Genomic DNA, 25563 nt, shown 5'->3' with positions numbered 1-25563 from the left:
CTTGTCCCACCACCACACCCCTCGTGTGTCTGTCTCTTCGAGATACGCCTTTTTCCCATGTGGCCGTCACCCGACCCCCTGGAAGACATGACATATCCATACCTTACCCCATTGCTGTAAGAGGGGAGCAAGGGAGCAAGGGGCACCGGCGATTGCGGTGTTGGTTCGGAGTCCCGTGTTCAACTTTTGGAGTTTACAATGGCACCCTTCTTTTCCTTTGCAATTCGGGGGTTTGAAAAGTCTCAAAAAAGTCCGAAGCAAAAGAATCTAGAAGCGCAATGGTTCAAGAAAAGTGAAAGAAAAAAGAAGGTTTGGTGGGCACGTTTTCCGTGGCACAGACCGTTTTCTCGTTTCACCCGTCAGATCAGCGGTCGTCACCGCTCAGTCTCATCTCACGTAGTCTTCTCAGTGAGATTTCTCTCCTCTCAGTCTCACATCAACTTCACACTCTACGCCCGTTACTACACACAAGCGCCCAAACCCGAACGGAAGCTCGGAATCGGTGACGGACGAGGGCGGGAAATTCACCTCTCGGTGGTCAGTGCCTGCGGTTCCTCTTCCGATTCACTCAGAAACCTTTTTGGTGGCGTACACCAGACGGAGGATGGAGGGGGTTCGAGCCTCATAACCGAAGCATTGGCTCTCTTACACAGTACACTTACTCTACCACTTACCCAGTCATCCCCCATGCAAACCCCAAAGCCCCCGTGTCCATCACCAGATGAGATCTCGACCTATGGGCGATACCTCACATTTCCTGACCCTTGCTGGGACTGGGGTAGGTAGACTACCTAGCCTGGCCTGGATGGCTCATGCATCATTGCCTTAACCTTTGCGACTACCGCCCCAATGTGACTATTGGCGCCATGACTGTCATTCAAAGTCCCTACTGCAACACTAGCCGGCTAGTCGAGTTCGAGAATGGTCGTCGTCGAGGACGTGCCGGCTTCTCAAAGTCTCTAGGTATTTTGGCGAGCAAACTGTCTGAGGTGTGCCTGTCTGGATGGGACTTATGGGAGTGCCGTTGGAGTGCGTGCCTGCGTATAGATAGATAGACACAAGCCATTCATTGCCCCTCCCCCTCCTTTCCCCCCCATTGACACATTCCGCACCAAGAAAAATCCTGGACCTCCTGGTCCGGCTCCGGCTCGAGACCCGGGGAAGCCATGGACCTCCCTTCGTCCCTCAAACCAGAAAATTTTCTGCTCGCGCGCCAGTATGCTACGATTTTCTTTCCATTTTTTCTTTTTTCTTCTGCCATGCGGTAAGTTCAAACGTCAGATGGCTCCCGGGGTAATCCCCGGCAAAAGGGGGCATCTCTCTCATGCAAGCCCGTATCCCCCTCCATTCACAAACCACCGCTCGGGGTATTCCAGAACGCCGTTCGTCATCCGGGGGACACCTTGCGTGGGGCATCTCGGGTCCTTGCCGGTGTCGAGGAGGGACGAAGAGGCAGCCCGGCGAACCGTGGGTTGTGAAGATGGGGAGGGGGAGGGAAACAGTTGGTCATGCCATGGATCACGGCAACCCGTTTGCATTGAGCGGGTTCGTGGACCGGAACTGAATTGATCACTCAGTGAGCAGTGGCCTTTGTCCGTCTGTCACGCCCGCATCAAACCCCCGCGCGCCGTACGGCATTGCATGTCTTCAGAGTTCAACCTGACGATCCCACTCACACGGGAGGCGAGTGAGAACCGAATTCACATCGAGGGGGTCAGATACTTGATACTCGGACACCAATGGGTTTGAAAACAGGTATCCTGTGTATCATGTAGCCAGGTAAACAGGAATGCCTTGTTGGCTGCCTTGCCATGCTCATCATCATCGTTGCATTTGAGGTTCCACCCCCGGTACATGGAACCCAGTTTGCCGATTCCTAAGAAATACCCGAAGAGAAAATCAGACAAAAACCATCAATGTTGGAGGGGACCTATCCGTAAACCCCCCCATCTAGTAAATCTACGGCGTATCGTAGCACACGGCGCACGGAATTTGCAGATCCACACGGGCAGCAGAAAAAAGATGATGAAGAGATGCCCACAGCAGCAAGACGCATGCTCAGGCAATGGGGTGACGCGAAGCCAATGCGCCGCTAGATCAGATCGGAAAAGGGCGCGCCGTCATTTAATTGCACTCTTTTCCCTTCTGCAACTCTTGACATTAGGCAGACAGAAGTGCAGGTAGGCTTTCGTACGTCGTTGGGTTTGATGATGATGAAGCGTCTCTTTCGATTGGGCTGTTTTGGGGTCTCTTTGGGTACCTTTGCGTATAAGGTCGACTTTGGGCTGCCTCTCACTCACTCTCACTTCTCGGTGCTAGTCCAGATACTCTCTCGGCTCACTCAACTCTTTGGGTGCAAATTGGAACCGACTTTGTCAACCGTTACCGGCTGACGATGACGACGGTAAACTTGGGAGGGGGAGGGGGGAAGGCCACTCACTTACACCGCCGCTCTTGGAACTGCGGGTGTAAGATCTGCCCAGGTTGCCCGCGTTCTTACACTTCCCAACGCAACGCGCAAGCAACGCAAAGCAAAGCACAACATACGTTCTTCTCAAAAGAAGATGCCTTGTATTCTCGAGAAACGCAATTTCGTTTCCAGAGATCACATGCGATGCACCTCGTAGAGGAAGCTCCGTCTTTGCGCATACGTGCATGCCTCACATACATGCTGCTGCTGCTGCTGCTGCTCCTGCGTATGATGGGGGCCTCTCGTGGATGCACTCACACCCCCCACCCTTGAGGAGGCCTGAGGAGAGGAAAACACGCAAAGAGACAAGGCCAGATAGATGGGAGAAGGGAAGAGGGAATCCTCGCATCGGTGATGGAAGTTCGGCGGGGGCGAATTCGCACTTGAGTCGGCGCCGCTTTTCAACATTCATTCATCGCCAATGGAACATTGTGAAAACATGTCGATTTAAGCCGACCAGTTGCTGCCCCTCACACCCCCCCGTCAAAACGTCTCTAGACTCTGCATCTTTGAGTGCATCTTGGACGGAGCCAGGCGTGCCAGGGTCATAGGGTGGGATTACAGGGGTTGCTGATGAGCCCTGCCGGAGCCCTGGAGAGGTATCCAGTTCAGGTAGATTCTGGAAGTCGTCCGTCCTTTTGCACCAATCGAAACTCTGAAAAATGGCAATGATTCGAGTCAATCAGAAGCGGGAAAAGTAGACGGTGTGGGAGAGATTGGGAGGGGAAGACTCGGGAGAGGGCAGCAAAAGGACTCTGAGAAACCCAATGGGAGCGACGAGAAGTCCCGACCAATGATAAAAAGCCGGAATGAACTAAGTTGAAGTCGAAAAGGGGAAAAGGTACTTGCAGGGGAGGGGATGAGGTACAACAAAATAAAATAAATAAAAATAACAATTAAAATGGAATAAACCAAAAAAATATTATATCCTGGGGGGCTCCCATCTTGACAACGCATCACCACATAAAATGCCCGAATCTACTGCACTTCTGCCTGACCTGACGCCAGGGTTAAATCACAGAACGAATACCTTCCATTACTCTCCAGTCGCATTCGCACATTGGAAAACGGCAACATGACCGTTTCAAGAGACTACAGTACCTACAGATACTTCTTTGCCTAAGAAACGATCAGCATTTGGGGGGCACTTCTTTATCCCGCAGTCCACACCCGTCCCCGGTTCTATCAAGAAGGTGGCTCCCGCAGTCCAACGAGGCGACGACACGAGCTGCGTGGGAGTGGACAATCCCACGCTGCTTTTGATTCAAAGTCGTCGAGAAGTTGCTTGGCCTGCATGCTCGGTACATGTATCGCATTGTCCATACGTTGTATTGTACCGCTGTGCCTGAGCATTGCATCGTGGTGTTATTAAGACGTCTCAACATCAGGACGATATACCTCGGGTTGAGAGATACCTCGAGGAACGCCAGGTTCGTTCGCAATTGCGAACGAACAGCAAACGGAAGAGGAGAAGTGTCCCCTCTTCCCGCCCCTCGGCCGGTCTTTGCCCCGTTACATTCCCATTCCATTCTGGTCTCGTCTCCCAGTCTTTTGCTGGCCAGCTCTCTACATGCCGCCCTGCCCTGCCCTATCCAAACTTCTTAGCTCTTGATATTCACCCTAACCTGTCCTATCCCCTTTCATCCCAACCCATCCTCACCCTCGTTAGCCCGGCACACTCGTTGGATCAGAGTTTCGATCAACGGCGGGCCCTGTCTCGTTTCCCCATAGACCCGGCTTTCCCTAATCGTCCTGACGTCTGCCCATCGTTCAACTTGCCCCAAGTTGCCTTCGTCTCCATCTCTGGCGTGTATTCGTTTTACCGCCCTCCTCTTCCTCCTTCTCTTTTCCCCCTCGACACCGCTTCCGTCACGAATCAGAACCATACTGTAGCCCCTCTCCGGACGGTTGGAAGGCCGGTCCGGCTTGCGTCTGACTGGGTCGATATAACACATACGACCCGCATGGCCCTCCGTCATACGTCCCTTTTTTTTTTTTACCTCCCATCTACGGCCACGGCGTGTGTCCTGTCCGCCAGAAGGAGACGTCGTCGTTGGATTCCCGGGGGGAGGGGTGTGTGACTGCCCATAACCAACGTCCCGTTTGCCTTCCGGACTCTTCTACGTAGGTACACTTTTAGATTCTACACACACCTCTTACACCCACACCTTCTTTCCCACGCCTCGGCCCCTTTTGGAGCTAAAGCACCTTCTATCCTTCTTGACACCGCACGGGCGTGGACGGAAGGGAGAGGGGGGGCCAGCCCAAGCAACCACAAACCACACAACCCAAGGTTGATGAAGGAACCCTCCACGCCATGGACGTGGACTGAAGACGTCCGTCCCTGCCCACAGAGCCCCATGCCCCTGGCTTGCAGGTTGCAGCCATTCCATCCTTGCCTGTAGTCGGTAAAAATGAGTAAGGTAGTGCGGAAATACTTTCGAGGTTGTACCTCCCTTGTCATCAGGTGGGTGGTTCGGCAATGTCTGGAACTGCATGTCTCTTGGTTCGCCGTTTTACACGACATGCATCGTTTTTTCTCTCTGCTGCCTTTGCTTGAACCCACATACCTACATTCTTCTCCGTGTGTCTTGTCTTGTCTCGTCTTTTTTGCCCTCCCATCCTGCTCTTTTGCCAACCTGCGTCGGCCAAGTCCGTGCCCCCTTGAGTTTATCGGACTGTTCTCTCCTTTCGTTTCTCCGCAAGTATCGACCCTGGCTACCATAGTATTTGGCATCTTTCGTCTGGATATTCCACAGACTCTCAGAGATATTAGATCCTTTACCCGTTCCGGTCTGCCCACCCCCATCCACCCCATCGTGGACTATCTCCACCAATCCCACTTGTGATAGTCGCCTCCCTCGGCATATGCAGACACCTCTTGCTCCCTTGCTCCCTCTCTCAGTCCTCGTCTTTGCCTCTGATACTTGCCGCGTTTTTCCCCATCATTTTTTACTTTCCTCTTGAGAAATAGGAAACGCGGCATGCAGACGTAGTAGCAATCTGCTTTTCCTGCTTCTCCTTGGTTGGCCAATGGCTCTGTCCATCACCCTCCCACCACCGCCCGGCTGCCACCCCTTCCAATGCCCACACCCTCAACGTCCAAACGCCTCATCGTCGTTGGATATCTCTCTCTTCTTTTTTCACTTTTGTCTCCTCTCTTTCTCCACGGCCCATATATCCACATCAACAAGCGTTGCGGGTGAAGACAGGGTTTAGTCTATGCCACTTCCCTGTCGCTAACGCACAGGCTAGACCAGGCCCAGGCAGGTCGACCGGCTGCCGCTCATCATGGTCCTTGTCAATGTCAATGTCCATGTCCATGTCCATGGTGGACGTTTGTTGTCTGCGACCCTTTTGGCCGCTCTCTCTCTTTCTCTGATCATCCCATCACATCATGCCCTTGGACCATTCCGTCTGTTCCCCCTTCCGCGGAAGGAGACCCGGTTAATGATGAAGCCACGGCTTGTCATCGGACGAATCGAGGCTTGATGTCTTATCCCCCTTCCAAACAGACGAAGAATATGGAGTCCGAGGAGGGTTTCGGAAAAGTATAAAAGGGCACAAATTGAGCGGCTTGATTTTGTTCACTTCTTCTTCCTTTCTCATCATCAGATTCCTGGACTATCTTGAAGCTTCCATATAGCTTTCTCCAAGTTCTCTTCTTTGCCCAACAAGCAACTTCCTTGCACACTTGACTCTGTCTCACAGAGTGCCGCCATCCCCAGTCGACACTTGGACTTAGTCATCCCTTGTTTGCTTCACATCGTACACAAAGTACACGTCACGCCTCTATCGTCAACTGCCGGCCTCCACCTCCTCCTGCGCCCATCATGTCTTCCCACTACAACTCCCACTACACCCTCCCTCTGCCCGTCCCCTCCCACAAGGGCCAACACTACCCAAGCTACAGCAGCACCTACTCTGTATCGCCTCCAGAGACAGATGAGTCCGTCAGCTCAGGCACCGGTCCATCATACAGCAACAGCGGCTACTCTGGCGGCTATTCGGTGGCCAACTCCAGCTACGCCGGAAGCAACAGCGGCGACTACGAGAGCACCCACCACTCGGCCAGCGGTGTCGATTTCAACGACTACATGCAGGACCGCTTCGCCCAGACCTTTGACCCCATTCCTCTCGACCGCAACATTGCGGTCCAGGCGCAAACGTAAGTTGTTTCCTCCGTGTGGCGTGCGGCGTATTCCATATGCGGCGGCGAGACAGAACAAGGAGGCTAACGAAGAGGAATGCAAAAAATAGGTCCGGAAAGCTCAACGCAAAGCACCGTGAGCTGCTGGAGCTGCAAAAGAAGGCGCAAGCTCGTCTCGCAAAGACGCGCGAGCGCTTCAACGAGGGTTACCGCGACGCTCAGGACGTGCGCGCGGACCTCGAGTGGACGCAGAAGAAAGTCTCGTAAGTTGCACCCTTTTCTCTCTCCATTGCCTCTTCCGGGACTCCGGAGAAAATTCAAAGGAGAGGCAAATTCTGCAGTACTGCAGTATGCGATCCCAGGAGTTTTCCCCGCGAACCAGTGGGGAAATATCTGAACCGGATTGCTGGTCCGATTGAACTGCGCGACTGCAACATTGGGCGTCGGAAAAGGAAATCTTTCGGGGGGTAAAATCTGCGAGATCTGAGACATTGCGGCTAACACGCGGACCTCTTTTTGTGCAGATCGCTCAAGAGCAAGACTTCTCGCAAGCACACCAAGGAGTACAGCAAGGCCCGCGCTCGCTATCCGTCGCCCGAGTACTAGAGAATTTCCTCTTGTATGCCGGGTGGTTTGCTGCGGATTGAATTGCGAAAGCTTCTCAGCCGCGCGACACCGACGACGTTGAAAGCAAGCGGCGAGCTTCTCCTTCTTTTTCAGCCTTGTTTTTTTCCAGCGTGCCATTTTCAACTGCGACCAAAAGAAAAAAGTTTCAGCCTGCCGTCGTCACCACCACCATTGCTACTACTACCACTACCACCACACCACACAAAAACGCACGACATACATACATCCCTGCCGACAAAACTGCAGGAACGAAGATACCAGATTCCCGGAGATTTACTTTGCATTTGATTTTCTTTGGATGAGCGCACGCCTCCCTCCATCTCCGCTTGTCTACTTACCACTATTTTTTTCTTGGGTACATATTGGGCTGGCAAGCATGGGAGGGGAAGAGAGGAGACAGGGGCCCTAGGCGAACCTGACAGCCGGGACGGCTTGACGCGCAGCGGCACGGCGCGGGGCGAGCATGGGGGGCCCGCCTAGCCGCCCATCTCACGCTGCTTTTGCGACGGGCAGGGCGGCGGACATGCGAGCTGCGAGCTGGAGCAGGGTCGAGTGAGGAGAGGGTTGAATGGGGAAATATCATTCCCAAGCGCCCGGTAAACCTCCACACACACACACGTACATGCCCTGGGCAGTTTTCCCCCAGATTTGGCAGACGTAGGGCTGCTGTGGGGTTCCGACCGACCTTCTTTTGACCTTTCGCCTTGAGAGAGAGGGGGGATGTTTTGGTTGCACGAGATGATTATGAGACATGATTGGATGAATGGGAAAATGATTTGGGGCGGCTATGTTGTTAAAAGTACACCTCACCCCCTCCTTTCGAGGGCAACGGGGCCAGGGCCAAGTAGCCCGGGGGCTGCAGTAGTTGTTGGAAGGGTCTCTAGGCCGGTAGAATGGCTTGGTGGAGACCGGGAGGGAGGGGACGGGAGACAAGGAGACCAGGCCCAAGATGAGGGTACGGTACAAAATTGTTGGCAATCTGTTTGGAGGCGCTTGTCCTCTTCGGGGCGGTGGGATATTGCTCTTTCGGGAAGGATAGCGACGGGGAGCTGGACGTGGGTCATGTTCCTCTGACCCTCTCGGCGGTTCTGTAGCGACGACAGGGTATTTCTCCGTCTCGGGTTTCATAGTCATATCATACTCTCTTCTTGTTCGGTCGTGGTGGCCCTTTGCCGGGCTGCTGGTCCACGATATGTCCACCGTAACAATACCGTTGTGATGCCAGGGTCTCCGTAATGCCACCGTAAAGGACCCCCCAGGCCTTGGCCAAGTCTCTGGGGGGGGGGGTCTCCCCGTATATCCAGTGATATATCAGGTGATGGATGGGCCATGATATTTTCCCCTGGCCTATGTCCTACACGGATAGGGACATCACGTGACGTGGTCGGTGAGGTAGTCGGTGAGTCGTTTGTCGATATGCCAAGTCGCATGGTTGAGAAGGCATCCAGGTGAAGGTGAGGTAAGCATATCGATATATGTTGACCACACACTGGGTACTGGTCCACACAACATTCAGGTGCCAACCCATGCCACACTGAACATTGATAGTCCATCGACGTTCGATCAAGCCTTCTGAGCTTGGGTACCCCTCGCCACCCAAGTCCCCTTGGACAGAACCCCAGCTTTCTTCTCGAGCTTCTCCCATGGGTTCTCATTCGACGCGGGGTCGTAGTAGCCCTCCCACCAAGGCTTGCCATCATTCCTCTGTTGCTGCTGGTAACCCCCGCGACCACCACGCTGGTGCTGGTGCTGGTACTGCTCGGGGCGTTCCCTCGTCGGCATCGTCGTCGGAGCGGTTCCCATTTCCTTACCCCACGACGCGTCGGGCCGTTGAGGTAGGGCCGATGATGTTGGGAGAGAGTAGGTTGTGCTCTGTGCCTGCGGTGCCGAGGCTCCGTCATCTACTGCCGCACCTCGGTTGGCGAGTTCGTCTATCAGACCTTGCGCGTGGGCAAGGGCCGGGGCGACGGTCGGGTCCGAGTAGAGATTGGCGCCGCCCTCCTCTGCGTCCACGTCTTCTCCGGCGGCAGCACCAGCGCCGGCGGCGTTGCTATCGTCTTCGCCATCATCGTCGAGGTCTATCTCATCGGCGTTGGCGGCGGGCGCGGCAGCATCCTCGGTCGTTGTCGACGACGGAGCGGGGCGTGGAGCGCGAGGGGCGAGTGCGGTCTGGTTCGCGCCGGTCGCGGAGGAGACGGCGTCGGTGCGGTGGTTGTATTTGCGCTTCTTGGCGGCGGGTTGGGTCCCGAAGGAGGCGAAGCCCATGAAGGCTGCCATTTCGGGGTCGATTGCGAGGGAGTCGTCTTCGTCCATTGTAGGCGGTGAGGAAGTTAGTCACACGGGGTCGGTTGGTTGGGGCGTCGTTGCGAAAGGCTGCTCGCTGCGGGAGAAGTATGGGCGATGGCGCTGGAAAAGAGATGTTGGTATGGATAAAGTAGGCCAACTTCCTGCAGGAAAGAAACAGCTCTGGGCGATGTGGGGAGGGAAAAAGGCAGTCAGTCAAAGAGGAACAGAAAAGGAGCTTTGGGCGCGGGAAGAGCCGTGGACTTTTCTCAGAGAAAGGGAGGGAAGAAAAAGGGAGAAAAAAATGTCGAATTAAGACCCTTGTCCGGCACTGGCCCGCTTAATTACAGCCTCGTGGGACCGGGGCAGAAGGTACCTTAGTTAGGTAGGGAAATAACTTGGGGGCTCCAGACTTAAGTTTCAGGGTCTTTGAATGGCATGTCGTCGATAAAAGAATGACGGACGACATGTTCGGGTATTTGCGGCTGTAGATATGGGCGAATGAGAGAGCAATAATTCATTTGCGAATCAAAAGCATTGTGTGATGAGTGCACAGTTAATACCAGTACCTACTCCCTCTCTAAGGCACAGAATTGGAGAGGAAGGGGGAAATGCTCGAGTCTCAATCGTCGGGCCGCTGAGACGCTGACATCATTTGAAACGCGACGTACTCCGTACCCCTGGCGCGGATCCCGGAGCTTGGGGCCATGGTTTGCGCTTGTCTTTCAACTTCATTCCAATATTTTGACAACGACAACCTCTTCCGTAGAGACACCGAATATAGCGGCACCACTTCGAATTGCAGTCGCGCGTAAACACCCGAGCTCTAAAACGCGACATCTTACGGGAAACCACCTCCTGACAGTGTTGTCAACAGCGACAATCCCACGAAGCTCCACACATGCTCCGAAGCACAACTCCAACCTCCACGACATCCACCTCAACATCTTTGCAATAGATACAGAGCATCATGGCGTCCCCACCAACAACAGTCACCCTCCGCTCCCCCTCAAAATACACAACCGCCTCCTCCCCATCACCATCAACCTTCTCAGCCCCGCCCCTCGAATGGCTCCTCCGCACCTGGTCCGTAACCCACTCCACCCTCGCAATGTGGCGCGACGCCCGCAACGTCCGCATCTCCTACGCCTCCATGGCCCCGAAACCAGACGGCACAGCCCGCATAGACGACCTCGTCGAGTACGAGTCCAACAAGACGCCTCACCCCTCCACGGCCGTCAAATCCGTAAAGGGCGTCGATACCGCCTGCGCCGTCGGGGATACTTCCGTCTGGGACTGGAGGGGGAAAGGGTGGCTGTTCTTTGTCGGCAGTCATTGGGAGGTTCTCGGGTGGGGAGAGAGGCGGATCGAAGGTAGCGGGGAGGTGGAGAGGTGGGCTGTTACGTGGTTTGCGCCGACGGTGTTTACCAAGGAGGGTGTTGATATCTACTGCGATCGCAAGGAAGGGTTGAGTGCCACTGGGTATGAGGAGGTTATGGGCGCACTGAAGGGCTTGGAGGCCAAGGAGTTGGTTGGCATGGTGGAGAAGGATATGTTGCCTGTTGAGATTGCGTTGCCCTGGAAGGAGGCGTGAGTGTTGTGTGCTTGGATATTACGTTGCCCGGTTCAGGCGTGTCTTTAATTTGAGTTTGTATAATAGTGATATAATATCTAGGCTGAGCATCTATTCTTTCATATAGAACCCATCACAATAACAAACAAGTAAGCTCGCAGCTTTATAGTAGTGTACTATAAATTTCATGCTTCAGACTCTTCAAGCACTTATCAATCTTTGTGTAAAAGTCTCAAGAAGTGAGTCTGACAAAGTTCTGATAGGTAATGAAGGCATCCATTCTCTCCTAAAGCCATCGCTCCAAATAGCTGCCACCCCAGCCACCATCAGTGACCAGATGTCAAGACATGTCAACGTAGTTCGACAACTTATTACAACACCATCTAAACAGCCGACAGTATTCTGTTTTGGTTACAGGCCATGATATCATTCTGCCTTATCATGGAGAAACTCTTCAGGCTGTTCCTACTCAAGTTGATTTGTCTCCCAGAATCACTACTTTGGATCATTCATAATAGGCTGCTTCCTAGACCCCGTTAGTGCTGAAATAAATAAAAACCCCGTATGAAAAAATGGCGACGACTTATTCGGAGACTGCTTCAGCGTGCGTCTAGCATCTTGTAGAGGATGCTGCGTGGGGAGGTATAGAGGTGTTCTTTGTTGGCGTGATGCGTTCTGCTGTCATTCACAGCAGGCTACTAACCTACCCATATTCGTTCTTCATCTCTCGTCACGCAGCTCCTGGTTCACGTTCGCCCACGAATACCCCGTCAACTCTCCGTTTTCGCCCCATGCACATCACTCACCCCTTCCCATTCTCATTCTCATGCCATCCCACTCTATTCGATCAATGCTCCAACCCATCCTCCTGCCCAGCTCTCCCTACCTCATTCCAAATCACTCCCATTTCCGTCATCGATTAAACCAACTGGCCCAACGACTCGAGATTCGAGGTTCAGCCCCTTTCGTCCACCAAGCCTCCACAATGCTTTTTCCATGCCACCGCTTCAGCTGATCCCGCCTACACGTTTAAAATCGGCCGTGGTCCGAGAATCAGCCACAGACTGAGGGGTGGTTATTCATTTTTTTCCGCTACTCTCTCTTGATACCGACCTTCCTTGTCAGTATATAAGTCGACGGACTCTTGAATTCGCTGATGCACATCATTGGCTAGGCAACCAGGAGTTGAACGCATTGGTTCTCGCTATATCCTCAAGGCAGCTTCAGACCGTCAATTTCCAGTTTCTTGCGAGCTCAATTCTGTAGATTTGATGGCACATGGCAATATGGACTCATTGAAAATTGCGCTGATTCCCAATGTGCGATATGAAGCTGATGTTACAGAAGTCCGTGCATGCAACAGTATAAACAAAGACACAATTTCGAAATGTGCAGCAAAGTAAATCAAGGTAGAGATTCGTATTCAATTTCAGTACCATTATGATTATGTCCTCCGAGTCGAATTCCAAGCGAATGAAATGGGTATACTGCAAAGCCCGTCCAACGTGATGATCATGCCGATTTGAGCTATCATCTCCCGGCAGGCCTCTGTCCATCCTTACCCCACATCTCTCCCGCGTGCTACAAGTACATGTTTTTTTCTGGTTTTTTCTATTTCGTTGTATGGAATTATTCGTCGCAAAGGGGTATTTGAAAAATCAATCGTGTCGGAGTATCGTGAAACGAAGGGGTATTGACGTCGCAGCAAGAGAATCAAAGCGTAATTGGTGACAGCCGTAAAGGGGTCGGCTTTAGTGTGACCAAGCTATTCCCCCACACGAGACCTCAAGTCAGCACTCGGTGCGAACTCAAATGTTTTCGATGACACGAGAGTTAATGGCTTGCTGAAAGCCGGAATCCTGACCTCCAAAGTCGTTGAAGTCGCCAGTGCCGTGGTTGGCACCGCTCGACTCGCCCGCTTGGTTGTTGCCGCTGAGCGACTGCTGAATGTTGGGCATGGTCTGGCCAGGACCAGGCAGGAAGATGACCTTGCTGTTGGAAGACTTGGCCATCGCCTGCATGGCTTCGAGGTAGCGGATCTGCATGGCAGGGGCAGACGACAGAATGTCGGCAGCCTGGCGCATGAGCTTGGCAGATTCGACCTAGATTGTGTTAGTGATGAAATGTAATCATGTGAGATTTAGGATGCGTACCTCAGCCTTGGCTGCGATGATCTTGCTCTCACCAATACGCTTGCTCTGGGCGGCCATGGACAGCGACTCCTGCAACTCTTGGCTGAAGATGATGTCCTTGATGAGCATGCTCTCGACCTGAACACCCCATCCGGCAGCGACATCCTCGATGATCTCGCCAATGGACTGGGCAATCTCCTCACGACGCTCAATAACATCCTGGAGAATGCGGGCACCGACGACGTGGCGGAGAGTGGTCTGGGTTCGCTCCATCAGAGCCTGGCGCACGTTGGAGATACCGAAGGCGGCTCTGTGAGGTGCGACAATGTGGTAGTAGATGACAGAGGTGAGGTGCAAGGTGACGTTGTCCTTGGTCATGCAAGTCTGCTGGGGAACCTCTGCCATTTGAATCTTGACGTCGACCTGGATGAGCTTCTCGCTGAGAGGGTTGACCTTGACAAGACCAGGGTCGACGGCCTTGTAGAATTTGCCAAACTTGGTGACGAGACCGACATTACCCTGGTTCACGTTCTTGTAAGGGTTCGGGCAGACGATGCAGCAGGGGATGGCACCAAGAGTACCAATGCAGGCACCGAAGGTGTTGACTGGTGGTGATGTTGTGTCAGTAGTTTGCGATAGGCTTGGAGGTGAGGCGGATGCAAGGATCAGACTTACTCATGGTTCCGTACCAACCCTTGGGGTTGGCATCTTCGGCGACAACTCTGGCGTAGCTGCGCTGGAGATCCTCCTTGGTGGGAGGCTGGACCGTCATCTCATTGTGAGGCTTGAAGCCGCCCTGTCCAAGACCGAGACCGCCACCGTTGGCCGTGGTTTCGCTGCGCTCCTCATAATCGGGTGCGCGGGCCTTGCCCGTGGAAGTGCTCTCGTGTTGCGGGGCGCTCATCGTGGGCGAATGCGATCGAGACGAGTTGGCTTGGAGAAGGTGTCGTGCAGATGTGTTGGAAGAAGAAGCTTGTCGAGTGCGGGTATCTAGATGATCAGAAGCTTCGGAGGTAGATTCTGAGTGATGAACCATGTGTGCTAACCAAGGTACGATTTGTGATGGTTGGGGGTACGAGGTTCTTAAGTAGACGACGTCTGGGGTAGGTAGGTACAAAATGGAGATGTGTCGAGGGGAGAATGAAGACCGGGGACTGCACTAAGAGTTCTAAGACCAAGGGATCATAGACACCCGACGGGTCTAAGAGCAAGGGTCGAATCATTCCGTGGGACATGGAGGACACAGGGTGGGCTGTGTTTGTGCCCAAGAGCTCTTTCCTTGGGGTCATCTTCTTGGGGCCTTCTTTCTGAGGTGGTGGTGGCACTGAGCTATCGGCAAGCGCGATGATAGGCGGGAGAGGAGAGGAGGCAGTCGCAAACCGCGAAAAGGAAGCTACAGGAGCCGAATGGTGGAGCAGGGGTCTCGCAGCACCTCCCTCAAGACTCACTAAGGTGACAATGATATCGCAAAGTGCAAGTACGAAGCTGGAGGTACCTGCCCCATGTTCCAGTTGGTTGCCCCGTCTGCGTCCGTGGGCTGTTGAACGGGGCAGGGATGTGAGCACCAGGGAAGGAACGCTGAGCCATGCGGGGCAAACGTGCCCGATGGTGGAGAGCACCTGCACTGCCCGCGAAACTCCAACATGCGGTGGCCCATGTTCAATTTGAGCTTCCTTCCCTTCACGGTCACGACGTTCTTTCTGCCTGCACCAAGGTAATCATCTTGCTGACTGTTTCTTCTCGGCACACATTCCGCATCATCACTTGCCTGCCTACCTTACCTACCTAGGTACTCACACAAGGACAGCCAATATGTTGAAAAGATCTCGTGGTCATGGACGGCCTCAAAAAAAAAAAAAAAAAAGCCGCAATGCTAGCAGAATCGACACCGTTGCGACGGCTTGACTTTCCATATCGCGCCCAATCGCGAAGCTGCCGGTCTGCCGTCTTACCTTCAAGGTCCCTACACCCCAATCAGAGTGACATGGTTGTTTCTTCTCTTTTGCCCGGATAGACAGCGCGACTTTCGCCTTCAACTGCGCGCATCGACCAAGTGTGATCGCCCGACTGCTTCCAAACTTTACCACGAGGGCAATGTCGCTGCTCCGCCCTCTCCATTCTTCGCTGCCTAGGCAACAAAAAAAACCTCACGATCCGATCCCAACGGTCCGTCCTTGGTGGCAGAGCGGTGGCGGACCCAATCCGTCCTTCAATCAGCCTTGGCTACAGCCAAGACACGCCGCGCACGGGGTTGATTGCTGACTGCTCAGGGCGGGCGGGCAGTTGTGTTTTGGCACCTTTGCACTTCTCCAACCTCTCCGAGAAAAAGTGCACACCATCCCATCCAAACACGCCGTCTGATCTCGACAAGCTCCAGGCGGCTGTCTGTCTGCCAGGGGCAATTGAATCACTGAGCCTGCAACTATCGACCAAAATGTCACACGCCAACGGAGAACGTTTCACACATCATTCATCTCTGTGTCATGATATTCGGGGCCCTGTCACCCCAACATGCACAACAGCCAATCAACGTCCTCTCGCGTGCCGACTTCCGCCAAGGGAGGGCATGGCAGAGTGGCATGATATCATGGAACCCCAGCGCCGAGATTTGGAGAATCCTACACTACGAACACTATACCCTCAAGTCAGACATCGTGATTGTTCGCCGACTGCTTTCGGTTAATAATTGCATGGCATAGCGAGTGGCTTACTTTACCTACCTAAGGCAAGGTATTTATTTATCCGTTACCTAACGGCTCCTGCGGCCGGTAATCACCCACCAACGGATCCTTCATCGCAGAGCCTCTCTCAAAGTCCGAGGAATTTGGAGACCAGGGAATGACTTCATTGACTCCGCTCTTGAGAATGCGCCTCCAACCGCTCGTGCATATTCTTACATTGTCCTCCGTAAGGTAAAGTGGTGTCGTCTCCACTCAATCTACCGTCGCCGCCCAGCTCCTGGGCAGAACGCCATTCACAACTCTCAGCCTCCGGATCGGCCAATCCACGCCGGCCGCATGTCTCCACCCTTTCCGAAAGTGGCCCTAGCGTCTCTCCGGCACGCGTGACCCGGCACTGCCCCGCCAATATTTGTCGCCCGGCGAACTTGGAGCAAGAGCTTTCAATTTCTGCCTTTCCGCGCATCAATATCTTCTTGGGTATTGGAGCAACTTGACATCATCCTCCGGATTGGCCAGAATATCGGCCGATCCTCCGCCTTCATCCCGACAAACCAACACTAATTTCCGGTGGCGACCCGCTGGCGGCTGCAGTCTTTGGCCGACTCTCACCGAATCCAGCACCCGGCGAGACCGTCTCCACGTTGAACCCATAACCTTCGTCACATGCTTCCGCAGGGCGAACGCAGACTCCACAAGGCTTAAATGGTTGACTGATTTCGTTCTACATCATCCTTGTCGTCTTACTGCGTAGTCTCGTTTGCTGTGTAAATGTGGGAATAGCTGAGCTTTTTTGACTATTCCCTGATAAGCTCAGCCACCAACGAATGCCCCGCCATCGAATCCTTCCAGAAGCCTTCCTTTTCCGCCACCCCTGCGCCGCCGTGCATCCCTCGTCCACGATCTTGCAATTCCATCGTCATTCCCATCTTGTACGAGGTTGACTACCTAGTACATAGGAACTAAGCTGCAAATACACGGTGCCTAATCATCTGTGCCACCATGGTTTTGTAGATCACTGCCACGGTCCCATATAAGTCAATGTGGCAATGGCTGTGTTGGGGTCATGATACCTACCCCAGATGTGGAGGAGCCGCATTCCCTAGACAAGGTAAAATAACCCGTATGAAATAAGCTATCGAATTCTTCTAGAAGAGCCAGCATGTAGGGTATCCGTCACGGGATGATGACGGTCTGGTTCCTGGTTCACTTTTGAGCCACCCTAATCCCATGCCTACCGCAACGCCTTACAAGACACATCCAAATGAGCAAAAAGGAAACAACCATTCTGCTGACAGCTATTACCATTCCAACAAGGCAAACTCATTCATCACTGCCCTCTAGTCCCCTTCATCCCCTCAAAATCCTCCACAATGGCAGCATGATCCATCTTCCACCCAGGGCTCATGGACACCATCCAATCTCCCTCCAACAACTTCTCATCCTCAATACTCCTCCTCGTATCCGCATACGACGCAGCCCAGATGCTCCTATAAATCCCCTGCGCCGGGTAACTAACCAATCCAAACGTCGCAGCAGTACTCTTCGTTACAAGACTAGCCACCCCCTTCCCAAGCCCCTTGGCCGCCCCCAGCGCGCCCTGCTCCTTTTTGCCCGTGTACGTGTGCACAAAGATGTCTGTCAGCCCGCCCTTCATGTCCTGGCAGAACGTCTTGCCCGCCACCGAGACGCCGCTGCGGAAACCCTCGACGGCGTCGTGCTTGCGGACGGGCTCGCCGTACAGGTTCGGCACCGCGCGGAGACCCTCCGTCACGGCGAGGGGTATGTCGACGAGCAGACCTTTCGTCGCGTTGCTCGCGAGTTTGCCTACGCCGTTGGCTGCTGCGGCTGCCATGGCGCCTGGTTTTGCGCCGTTGGAGGATGATTCCTGGCTACCCCTGGATGGCGGCGGCCGGGCCGAGGAAGTTTTCTCTCCGGTTGCCGCCGCACCGTCTGGGACGCCGACGCCGGGGAGGGGCAACATGGCGAACGCGGGCGCTTGACTGTGTCTTCTCGTGTTCTCGACTTGCTTCTGCTCTTCGAGGCTCTCGCCAGACTCGCTGGTGCGTTTGTATTGTTCAAAGGGCTTGACAATAATGTCGGCTGTGGCGCCTGCCATTTTGACGATTGTCGAGATGGAGGCTGCCGATACTGCCGTCAGAGGGTCCCATCTCTGGTTCTCAATGTTTGTCGGTTTCGATCGGTATCTGCAAAAGAACAGTTTCAGTAACAAGCGTCATGGAGAGGGTCCTTGAATCGAGTGTATGAGTTGACCACGTACGACTTGAGCTGCTTCCGCTGCAATTTTCCGTTCTTGACCAAGATGGACGCGACGGGTCTACACATCTTGACCTGTTTCTTACCCCTCCCGTAGACCAGCGCCGCGGGCTGGTCGGAGAAGAAGTCGCAGCCCATTTTCGACTGTGGCAAGTTGGCATGGAAGGCGTCGACGGCGGCCTGGACGCCGTCCTCCCTCTGCATTGCGTCGGCGAGCTTTCTGGCCGAGCGGATGGCGTCCGGGGAGAGGCAGAGCTGGATGGCCTGGATTAACTTTTGCGATGTGAGGGAGCGGTAGGGGATGGGGTCTGGTCCTGCGCCAGCTTCTGCCACGACGGCGCCCCAGAAGGGTTGGCTATGGGGGAAGTGTCAGTGAAACTGTGGCCCATGTGATCCTGTTTTCTACTCACTCTCCGAAGAAGGGAACAATGGTTGTAGGCTTTCCGTATCTCAATCCGCAGGCTGTAGTACCGGCGCCGCCGTGGTGGATGACAGCGGCGACTTGCTGGAATAGCCACTCGTGCGGGCAATCGCCCACGTAAAATACGTTGTCCGACTCCTCGCCGGTCAAGTTGCTCCAGCCTCTCGAGATAATGGCTCTGACTCCTGTCGCCTTGATTGCGCTGAGGACCATGGTCATGAGGCCCTCGATTCCGCCAACCACGATACTTCCGAATCCGACGTATATGGGTGGTGGGCCGGCCTTGAGAAAGGCCTCGAGGTCGGGAGGTGGTGTATACGGCGCAGGGTCGCGGAAGAAGAAGCCACTGATGTCTTGTTGCTGATCGTTAGCTTGACTCTTCATGGTAGAGTTCTCGATGGGAAACATACCAATGTGCGGACCCCAATCACTGGGCTTGGGCACGAGAGACGGCGACCAACAATATGTGAATGGGACTTGCAGACTTTCCAGTATACGATGTCCCTCGGTCGACGGAACAGGTTCCAAGCCAAGTGACTGGACTCTCCACGCGTTGACAAGATCCCCCAAGCTGTTTTGCCGTTAGCAACATAGCCACTCGCCTGGGAAGAGATACAATCTCACCCCTGCCATGTCAAAAACTCAACAGCAGAATACGAAGCATGATTCGTACTCTTCTTATCCGCCTTTGAAAACCCAATATTCGCCAACGGATGCGGAAACGCCTTGGTACTGCTCCACGGCATCGTAAACATCAAATGCACCGGGATTCCCAGCGCCTGGGCGCAGTGCACGTGGGCGAAGCTCGGCGGGTTGGCAATAATGGCATCAGCAACAAATGGCACGTTGGAAAGGGGGTCAGGGTGGACGCAGGACCGCCAAAAGCCGTCGAGCATCTCGACGTACATGTCGCGCTTCCGCTGGATGATGCCCGCGCGGATCTGCGACATTTTGGGGATCAGGGAGGGTGACTCGACCATGTAGGCCATGAGATCGGCCGGGTCGCCGCCGACGGGGAAGAACTCGATCCTGTTTGGTGAGGCGGAGGCTGGGACGGAGTTGTTGGATTCGAGTACAAAGGAGGAGAACTGCGGGTGCGTTGCGATGCGGACGCGGTGGCCTGCTTTCCGGAGGGCGGAGGCGAGGGCGATGAAGGGCTGCACGTCGCCTCTGGAGCCGACGACTTGGACCACGATATTGAGTGGTATTGGCCATTGGCGTTGAGGTGTGTACTGGGGTGTATACTCAGGCGGTGTCTGGTCTTCGGCTTGCGTTAAGCCGGATGGTTCGCCTTCTATTCACCGCGTTGAGTGTTTGTTTTAGGGTTATTGCAGGGTCTTGGGGCTACTTTACCTTCGAGGTAGAGGTCCTCGAGCCCCAAGGCCGAAGCTTTAGACTCCCTGGAGGATCCAAATGTCTCTCTCTTTTCGCCTTCCATGTTTGCGTACTTCACGTGCTGAATAGCTGTGTGGTGTTGAAGGTAGATAGTAAAAGAGGACGTGGGGAATAACGTAGGAGACAGGGAGGGGCAGGATCAAGTACATATAAAGAGACTTAAGCATACGTTAATCTACCTAGTACCTTGCCGCATAGCCTCCTGGGTAGGGCCGCGTCAGGAAGTCGGCTACTCTCAGGTTAGCCAGTGGATCTACTTTTTACCGTCAGCTACTAGCTAGGCATCTAATGTCATGGATACGAAATGAGCGGCCCGAAACTCAACTGGTCTCGCTGCTTCGGGGTGACCGTAGAGCGTAGGTAGGTGTTCCCTGCTGCTTGGAAAAGTCTGATGGTAATCTCTGTCAATTTTCTTGTAGTCGCTCAAGCGATCTTGTTATTATTCCACGAGACTTTTTCTCGAGAGAGGCCGGATATTGCCAGAATCAAGATTATTTGCTCAGTCTCACGAGCACTCTTGTTTTCAAACTCGATAAATCTATGTATCTTCCAATAAAAACCCATTATCCCCTCATTAACCCCAACGCCATACGAATGTGCAAAGTAGATGAGTCTATTACCCGCGGTCCATCTAGACACTCTCTTCTCGACTATTTGGAAGACCATCCAATTCAAGCTTATCCTCTTCCGATTCCTGCTTCTTCACCGTCCTCTTCATCTTCCTCGACGCGCAACAAAAAGCGCACCCGTGAACAGAGCTCAGAAGCCACAGCAGCATGCTAATCCCCGCAATCCAAGCACCCGCAGCAAGTCTCGACTTGACATCGCCCGTAACGTTGATACTCTTCTCGCCGCCCACGACCATGGAAGAAGACAGACCGCACAGCGCGGCCCAGAGGACGGCCAGCCCGAAGTCCCATACAGACCAGGCGGCGTGTGTAACTGTCGCGAAGACGTGGTAGGCGCATGTCAGCGCTGAGAGGACGGCCGGGACGAGGGCGTAGATCCAGGGCGTTCTCTCGAGGTTCTCTGTCGGCAGGGTGCTCCAGGAGCCGAGCGTGGCGGCATAGAGGCCAATCGTGACAATGGCGAAGACGAATTGGAGGATTCGGATGCAGGCGCGGACCCAGAGGCCGAAGGCGCCTGAGAGCTGCCAGTAGTCTGTGTTCATGGCTCAGCTCGTGGTATGGGGTCTGTGTTTACAAGCTGTAAGGCACTTGTAGAGGAGAGAAAGTCTTAGGACGTTGATGTGTTGGTAGGAGGCGAGATAGGAAGATGTCTGAACTCAGAGGAGAAAAGAATTGGAGATTGATGGATTGTAGGGATTTGAGAATGGAGGGCGAGGAAGAGGAAGAGGGACGAATTTCGGTACTCCTTTCCGGGGAACGAAAAGTCAATGGATCTTTATCCTGGCCACCACTGGTTGAGACGTCTGGGAAAAGAAGAGACGCAAATTTTCTTGACGCCGCCGCTCAAAGTCATCTGGTCACAGAATTACTCCTTACTGTATGCTTTGGTGCGTGTAAGTCGTCAGCGGGGTCTCGCTCGTCCCTGAATCATGGCGATGAGCCAATCAAAACATTTCCGCATTCTGTACGAAAATTCGCTCGTTTTCGATACGATTATTCTACGAGCCATGAAGTCCGGCCCCTGTTTTAGTCTCCAGCCTTAAACCCTAGTTTTACCCAATTCCCCCCTCCCTTGTCCTAGAATAATTGTCCAGTAACGAGTCGCAGTACACTTGATGACTGGGATGTAGATTCTGTTTCTGTACAAGGTCACCGGCAAATGGCAGAACACATGGAGCTATTCGGACTTGGCGCGGCGTACGGCGATCCTCACTTTCTGGGAGGTGGCTTCGGAGGCATATCGTCATCACAAATACCGACTTGTGTGTGGGCTTTTTCTTAATCCCCTGTTTTCTCATGCCTTATTACACTAGCCACAGCACATTGTACGCGTCTCGGAGGCTCGGCAATCAGGGGAGATACCCTCGTGTCCTCCGCGCCGTCGACATAGCCCTGTGGAAACTTTCCGTCTGATGTGACTTGGACCGGGACAACTAGCATCGTGACGAAATTGGGACTGAATATCTGTAGCGATGGCAAATGTGACGAAAGTGGAATGTCGTTCAACGATACGAAAATGAGAAGATGGCGGAGTCCACCGTTCTGATATAAAAATGCCCATCGAGACCGCATCATGGTCTTTATCATTGGTAGTATCTCACAGGCACGCACACAAGCCCGTCACCTTCTCTCGTTACCACAATGGCTGCCAAAACCGTCATCTCGTTCTTGGCAACCGTCTGCGCTCTAGGCGTCTCCGCGCAGCAGACATGCAAAGTCACCCCCGACGATGCTGCATGGCCGTCCGACGAGGATTGGTCGACGCTGAACGCAACAATCGATGGTGTTCTCATCAAGACTCGACCCGCCGCATCCTCCTGCTACGCCGGAAACCCGTTCGGCTCCTTGCAGTCGTGCGAAGACGTCGAGAAGGGATGGGGATACTCCGCCTACCACGCATCCCTTCCTGAGTCCATCGACTCCTCCATCTACGCCAACAACTCGTGTCTCCCTCCGAGTGAGTCCGCGGCCAAGGGTTGCGAGATTGGCGGCTCGCCGCAGTACGTTGTGAACGCCACGACGGAAGAGCAGATTGCCACTGCCATGGGCTGGGCCAGCTCGCGGAACATTCGCATCGTCATCAAGGGAACTGGGCACGATCTCAACGGCCGGTAAGATGTCTTCAATCTCATCCCCAGAGCTTTCAGTGCACTAACCTGACTCTAGCTCTTCCGGCGCCTACTCGCTGTCCATCTGGACTCACAACTTCAAACAACTCGAATACCACCCCGAGTGGAGATCCCCCAGCGATAATAGAACCGAGGCGGCACTCACCTTGGGAAGCGGCCACAACTGGGGCTCTGCCTCTCGAGGAGCAGCCAAGTTCAACAAGGTTGTTGTCGGGGGCGTTGATGAGACAGTCGGAGTCGGCGGACACATGCAGGGAGGCGGTCACGGTCCCCTCTCGAGCACATACGGCCTCGCGGCAGACCAGATCCTGCAAGTGCGCGTCGTGACGACCGACGGCCAGATCCTTGTCGCCAACGAGGCGCAAAACCAGGATCTTCTATGGGCCGTCCGCGGCGGAGGCGCCGGCCAGTACGGCCTCGTCTCCGAGTACGTCATCAAGGCGAACTCCCCGCCCGGCAATGTTGTCTCCAGCCGCATCCAAGTGTCGGCCGTCGGCAACGACACTGCCTCCAGAGAGGCGGCTTGGAGAGGTGCCGCAGCCCTGCTCGCCAGTGTGCCTGACTTGATGGACGCGACTCTCACCGGGACCGGCATGTTAAGCGCCGGAGCTCTACCTGCCAACTCGTCCGAGACTGTCCGCAAGGTCACCGCCTCCATTGGCTTCTTCGCGTACAACACGACAGCAGAGAAGATGACCTCGCTCCTCGAGCCCGTTAGAGCTCGCATCCTCGCAGAGGTGGGCAACAAATCTGTCACAGTCACCCTGAGCGAGCCGTCATCGCAGCCTGACTTTATGAGCTTCTTCGAGAGCCTGAACACTTCGCCCAGCGCAGCCGGGGCTGGGATGATGACGAGTCGCCTCCTCGGACGCAAGGAACTCGCGGAGACTCCGGTGTCGGCCGTCTCTGGGTACCTCCAGCGTCTCAGCGTGCCGCAGAACCCCACGGGTAGCTCCCTCATGGTCATCGGTCTGCAAGGCGGGCTGGGGCCTCGCAACGTCCCCGAGGTGATGCGAGGTGCCCTCAACCCGATGTGGCGCTCTACGTACATCCACCTGATGAGCTACGGCGCATCGGCGGATCCTAACGCGGCGCCCCAGGAGGCTCTCGACGGTGTCGCGCAGTGGCTGGAAGAGACCAAGGAGCCTGTCTGGCGCGAGTGGGCACCGGGTGCTGGCTCCTACATGAACGAGGGCAATGCTTTTGACTCCATGTTCAAGGAGGACTTTTACGGCACTTCCTACGACCGTCTGGTTGAGATCAAGAGCAAATATGACCCTTCCGAGAGTCTGTTCGTCTTGTCGGGCGTCGGAAGCGATGCTTGGAATTACAACCTCAACAGTGGCAAGTTGTGCAAATCGGCCTGATTTGCTCGGTCTAGTGATGGTATTTCGATGACCGCTCGTGATTGGCTTGGCTTCGGTATCACAACTAGCTGTTTTCTGCCCTTCTCTTGTAGATAGGGATATCATTTTTACTGCCATAATCAAAACTTGCTTGGCTCTTGATGTTCTCCCGGCCGTCGGTGGTCATGTCGTTGTCGTGAATCAGAGTCTCGTTTGCTTCGTTCGTGCTTCATCTCACCTCTTCCGTCATGGCGACTCCTTTCATCTCTTCTGGATCGCCTATCGCTTTCGTCCCTTCTTTCGTGTCTGTGGCTTCTCTCTTCATGATGACGGTCCCTGCCTCGGACGGGCCCATCGTCTCGACTGGATCGAGGATGGCGTTCGCTGTCCCTCCTTGAACGGGATCTGGCTTCACCATCATCCTTTTCACGAGACGTATCTCGAGGGTGGCGTTCCTCGTCCCTCCGCCGCTCTCGTCTCCGCCGCTCATGTCTCTCCTTTCGCTTCTCCTCCTTGCGCAGCTGCTCAAGTTCTTTCTGTCGCTCAGCTTCAAATCTTTGGCGCTCCTTTTTCACCTCTCTTACTCTGGATGCTCCCATCTTCATCATGGCAAGAGGATCATTCGCTACTATCCTCTGTTCGTCTCTCTTCTTCCTTCCTGGGTCTTCGTTGCCAAATGCGTCCTTGCCGGCGGGCTCGAGCTCTGCGAGTTCAGCTCTTGACCCAGATGCTGCGTACCAAGGGCCGACCATACCGTCCTTGCCGGCCGCATTTGATAATCGCATTGTGTACTGGTCCTCCATTTCCTTCTTCCTTTTTGCCGCTTCCTTCTCCGCTTCTTCATTCTTTAGATGACGACCCTGTTTTCGTTCTTCGCCAAAAAGATCAATGTGCCCAGCTGCATCTACGATCGGCGCAGAGCTAGTTGACTTGCGCAAGGTCTCGTTGGCTGTTTGCACGACGCCTGAACGCTCTCTTGCAACACGTAACTCAAAGTCAGTGTCGTCCTCGCCAGCGCGCTTGCGCTTCTTTCTCTCCCTGCCGAACGAACCGGCACCACGGTCCCGATGTCTTGGCTCATCGTCAGGGGTTTCTTCTGTTGGAGGCAGTGGCGGTGGCTCCTCGCCCCGTAAGATAGCTAGTCGGCGCTCGGCATCGACTTCTTGCATGCGCTGCTCCTCGGCCTCCTCCTTGGCCTTTGCGGCAGCCTCATCGCGACGGACACGGGCGATGTTGTCCGCATTGTAGACGTTCCAAGACTTTTTACCCAGTAGGTGTCTGTTTATCAGTTAGATTCTGGCTGATCATACTGGTCGACAGATGTGACTTACAGCGGCATGATTTACTTGGGCCCCTGGAAAGCTTACATTACCAAGAGGAAGCTATGAAAGAGTTGATGTAATGAGGATGATGGCTCGCAACCTATGAGTCCGAAATGCGAGCAGCTCCAGTG

The 25563-nt window shown here is 54.3% G+C and overlaps 12 protein-coding genes across 12 annotated transcripts; 6 read left to right on the top strand and 6 right to left on the bottom strand.

The window, feature by feature from the left end:
- Positions 1-2395: 2395 nt before the first annotated feature.
- Positions 2396-2743, top strand: CABS01_05639 (uncharacterized protein; the record flags this gene model as incomplete). The annotated part of the gene is made up of 1 exon (XM_060539007.1): positions 2396-2743. One exon carries the CDS (start codon positions 2396-2398, stop codon positions 2741-2743), a length of 348 nt encoding a protein of 115 aa, XP_060405269.1.
- A 1032-nt stretch (positions 2744-3775) lies between these two features.
- On the top strand, positions 3776-4075 carry CABS01_05638 (uncharacterized protein; the record flags this gene model as incomplete). The annotated part of the gene is made up of 1 exon (XM_060539006.1): positions 3776-4075. The coding sequence occupies one exon, from the start codon at positions 3776-3778 to the stop codon at positions 4073-4075; it is 300 nt and encodes a 99-aa protein (XP_060405268.1).
- Positions 4076-4966: 891 nt separating this feature from the next.
- CABS01_05637 (uncharacterized protein) lies at positions 4967-5197 on the top strand (the record flags this gene model as incomplete). The annotated part of the gene is made up of 1 exon (XM_060539005.1): positions 4967-5197. The coding sequence occupies one exon, from the start codon at positions 4967-4969 to the stop codon at positions 5195-5197; it is 231 nt and encodes a 76-aa protein (XP_060405267.1).
- A 1106-nt stretch (positions 5198-6303) lies between these two features.
- On the top strand, positions 6304-7226 carry CABS01_05636 (uncharacterized protein; the record flags this gene model as incomplete). The annotated part of the gene is made up of 3 exons (XM_060539004.1): positions 6304-6638; positions 6731-6883; positions 7145-7226. The coding sequence occupies 3 exons, from the start codon at positions 6304-6306 to the stop codon at positions 7224-7226; spliced, it is 570 nt and encodes a 189-aa protein (XP_060405266.1).
- Positions 7227-8810: 1584 nt separating this feature from the next.
- Positions 8811-9560, bottom strand: CABS01_05635 (uncharacterized protein; the record flags this gene model as incomplete). Its single annotated transcript, XM_060539003.1, has 1 exon — positions 8811-9560. The coding sequence occupies one exon, from the start codon at positions 9558-9560 to the stop codon at positions 8811-8813; it is 750 nt and encodes a 249-aa protein (XP_060405265.1).
- Positions 9561-10500: 940 nt separating this feature from the next.
- On the top strand, positions 10501-11124 carry CABS01_05634 (uncharacterized protein; the record flags this gene model as incomplete). The annotated part of the gene is made up of 1 exon (XM_060539002.1): positions 10501-11124. The coding sequence occupies one exon, from the start codon at positions 10501-10503 to the stop codon at positions 11122-11124; it is 624 nt and encodes a 207-aa protein (XP_060405264.1).
- A 1787-nt stretch (positions 11125-12911) lies between these two features.
- Positions 12912-14271, bottom strand: CABS01_05633 (SPFH domain/Band 7 family protein; the record flags this gene model as incomplete). The annotated part of the gene is made up of 3 exons (XM_060539001.1): positions 12912-13205; positions 13257-13840; positions 13911-14271. 3 exons carry the CDS (start codon positions 14269-14271, stop codon positions 12912-12914), a joined length of 1239 nt encoding a protein of 412 aa, XP_060405263.1.
- A 1808-nt stretch (positions 14272-16079) lies between these two features.
- CABS01_05632 (uncharacterized protein) lies at positions 16080-16379 on the bottom strand (the record flags this gene model as incomplete). The annotated part of the gene is made up of 1 exon (XM_060539000.1): positions 16080-16379. The coding sequence occupies one exon, from the start codon at positions 16377-16379 to the stop codon at positions 16080-16082; it is 300 nt and encodes a 99-aa protein (XP_060405262.1).
- An 864-nt stretch (positions 16380-17243) lies between these two features.
- CABS01_05631 (UDP-glucose,sterol transferase) lies at positions 17244-20049 on the bottom strand (the record flags this gene model as incomplete). The annotated part of the gene is made up of 6 exons (XM_060538999.1): positions 17244-18120; positions 18195-18545; positions 18601-18964; positions 19022-19182; positions 19236-19905; positions 19965-20049. The coding sequence occupies 6 exons, from the start codon at positions 20047-20049 to the stop codon at positions 17244-17246; spliced, it is 2508 nt and encodes an 835-aa protein (XP_060405261.1).
- A 588-nt stretch (positions 20050-20637) lies between these two features.
- CABS01_05630 (uncharacterized protein) lies at positions 20638-21177 on the bottom strand (the record flags this gene model as incomplete). The annotated part of the gene is made up of 1 exon (XM_060538998.1): positions 20638-21177. The coding sequence occupies one exon, from the start codon at positions 21175-21177 to the stop codon at positions 20638-20640; it is 540 nt and encodes a 179-aa protein (XP_060405260.1).
- Positions 21178-22276: 1099 nt separating this feature from the next.
- Positions 22277-24131, top strand: CABS01_05629 (FAD-dependent monooxygenase; the record flags this gene model as incomplete). The annotated part of the gene is made up of 2 exons (XM_060538997.1): positions 22277-22746; positions 22802-24131. The coding sequence occupies 2 exons, from the start codon at positions 22277-22279 to the stop codon at positions 24129-24131; spliced, it is 1800 nt and encodes a 599-aa protein (XP_060405259.1).
- A 208-nt stretch (positions 24132-24339) lies between these two features.
- On the bottom strand, positions 24340-25449 carry CABS01_05628 (blastn match against entry EMBL; the record flags this gene model as incomplete). The annotated part of the gene is made up of 3 exons (XM_060538996.1): positions 24340-24642; positions 24695-25388; positions 25442-25449. The coding sequence occupies 3 exons, from the start codon at positions 25447-25449 to the stop codon at positions 24340-24342; spliced, it is 1005 nt and encodes a 334-aa protein (XP_060405258.1).
- Between the last annotated feature and the right edge of the window lie 114 nt (positions 25450-25563).

The sequence above is a fragment of the Colletotrichum abscissum genome, assembly GCF_030869225.1.
Source record: "Colletotrichum abscissum strain IMI 504890 chromosome Unknown Scaffold_11.1, whole genome shotgun sequence".
Lineage (NCBI taxonomy): Eukaryota > Fungi > Ascomycota > Sordariomycetes > Glomerellales > Glomerellaceae > Colletotrichum > Colletotrichum abscissum.
This window is presented reverse-complemented; position numbering and strand designations above follow the sequence as displayed.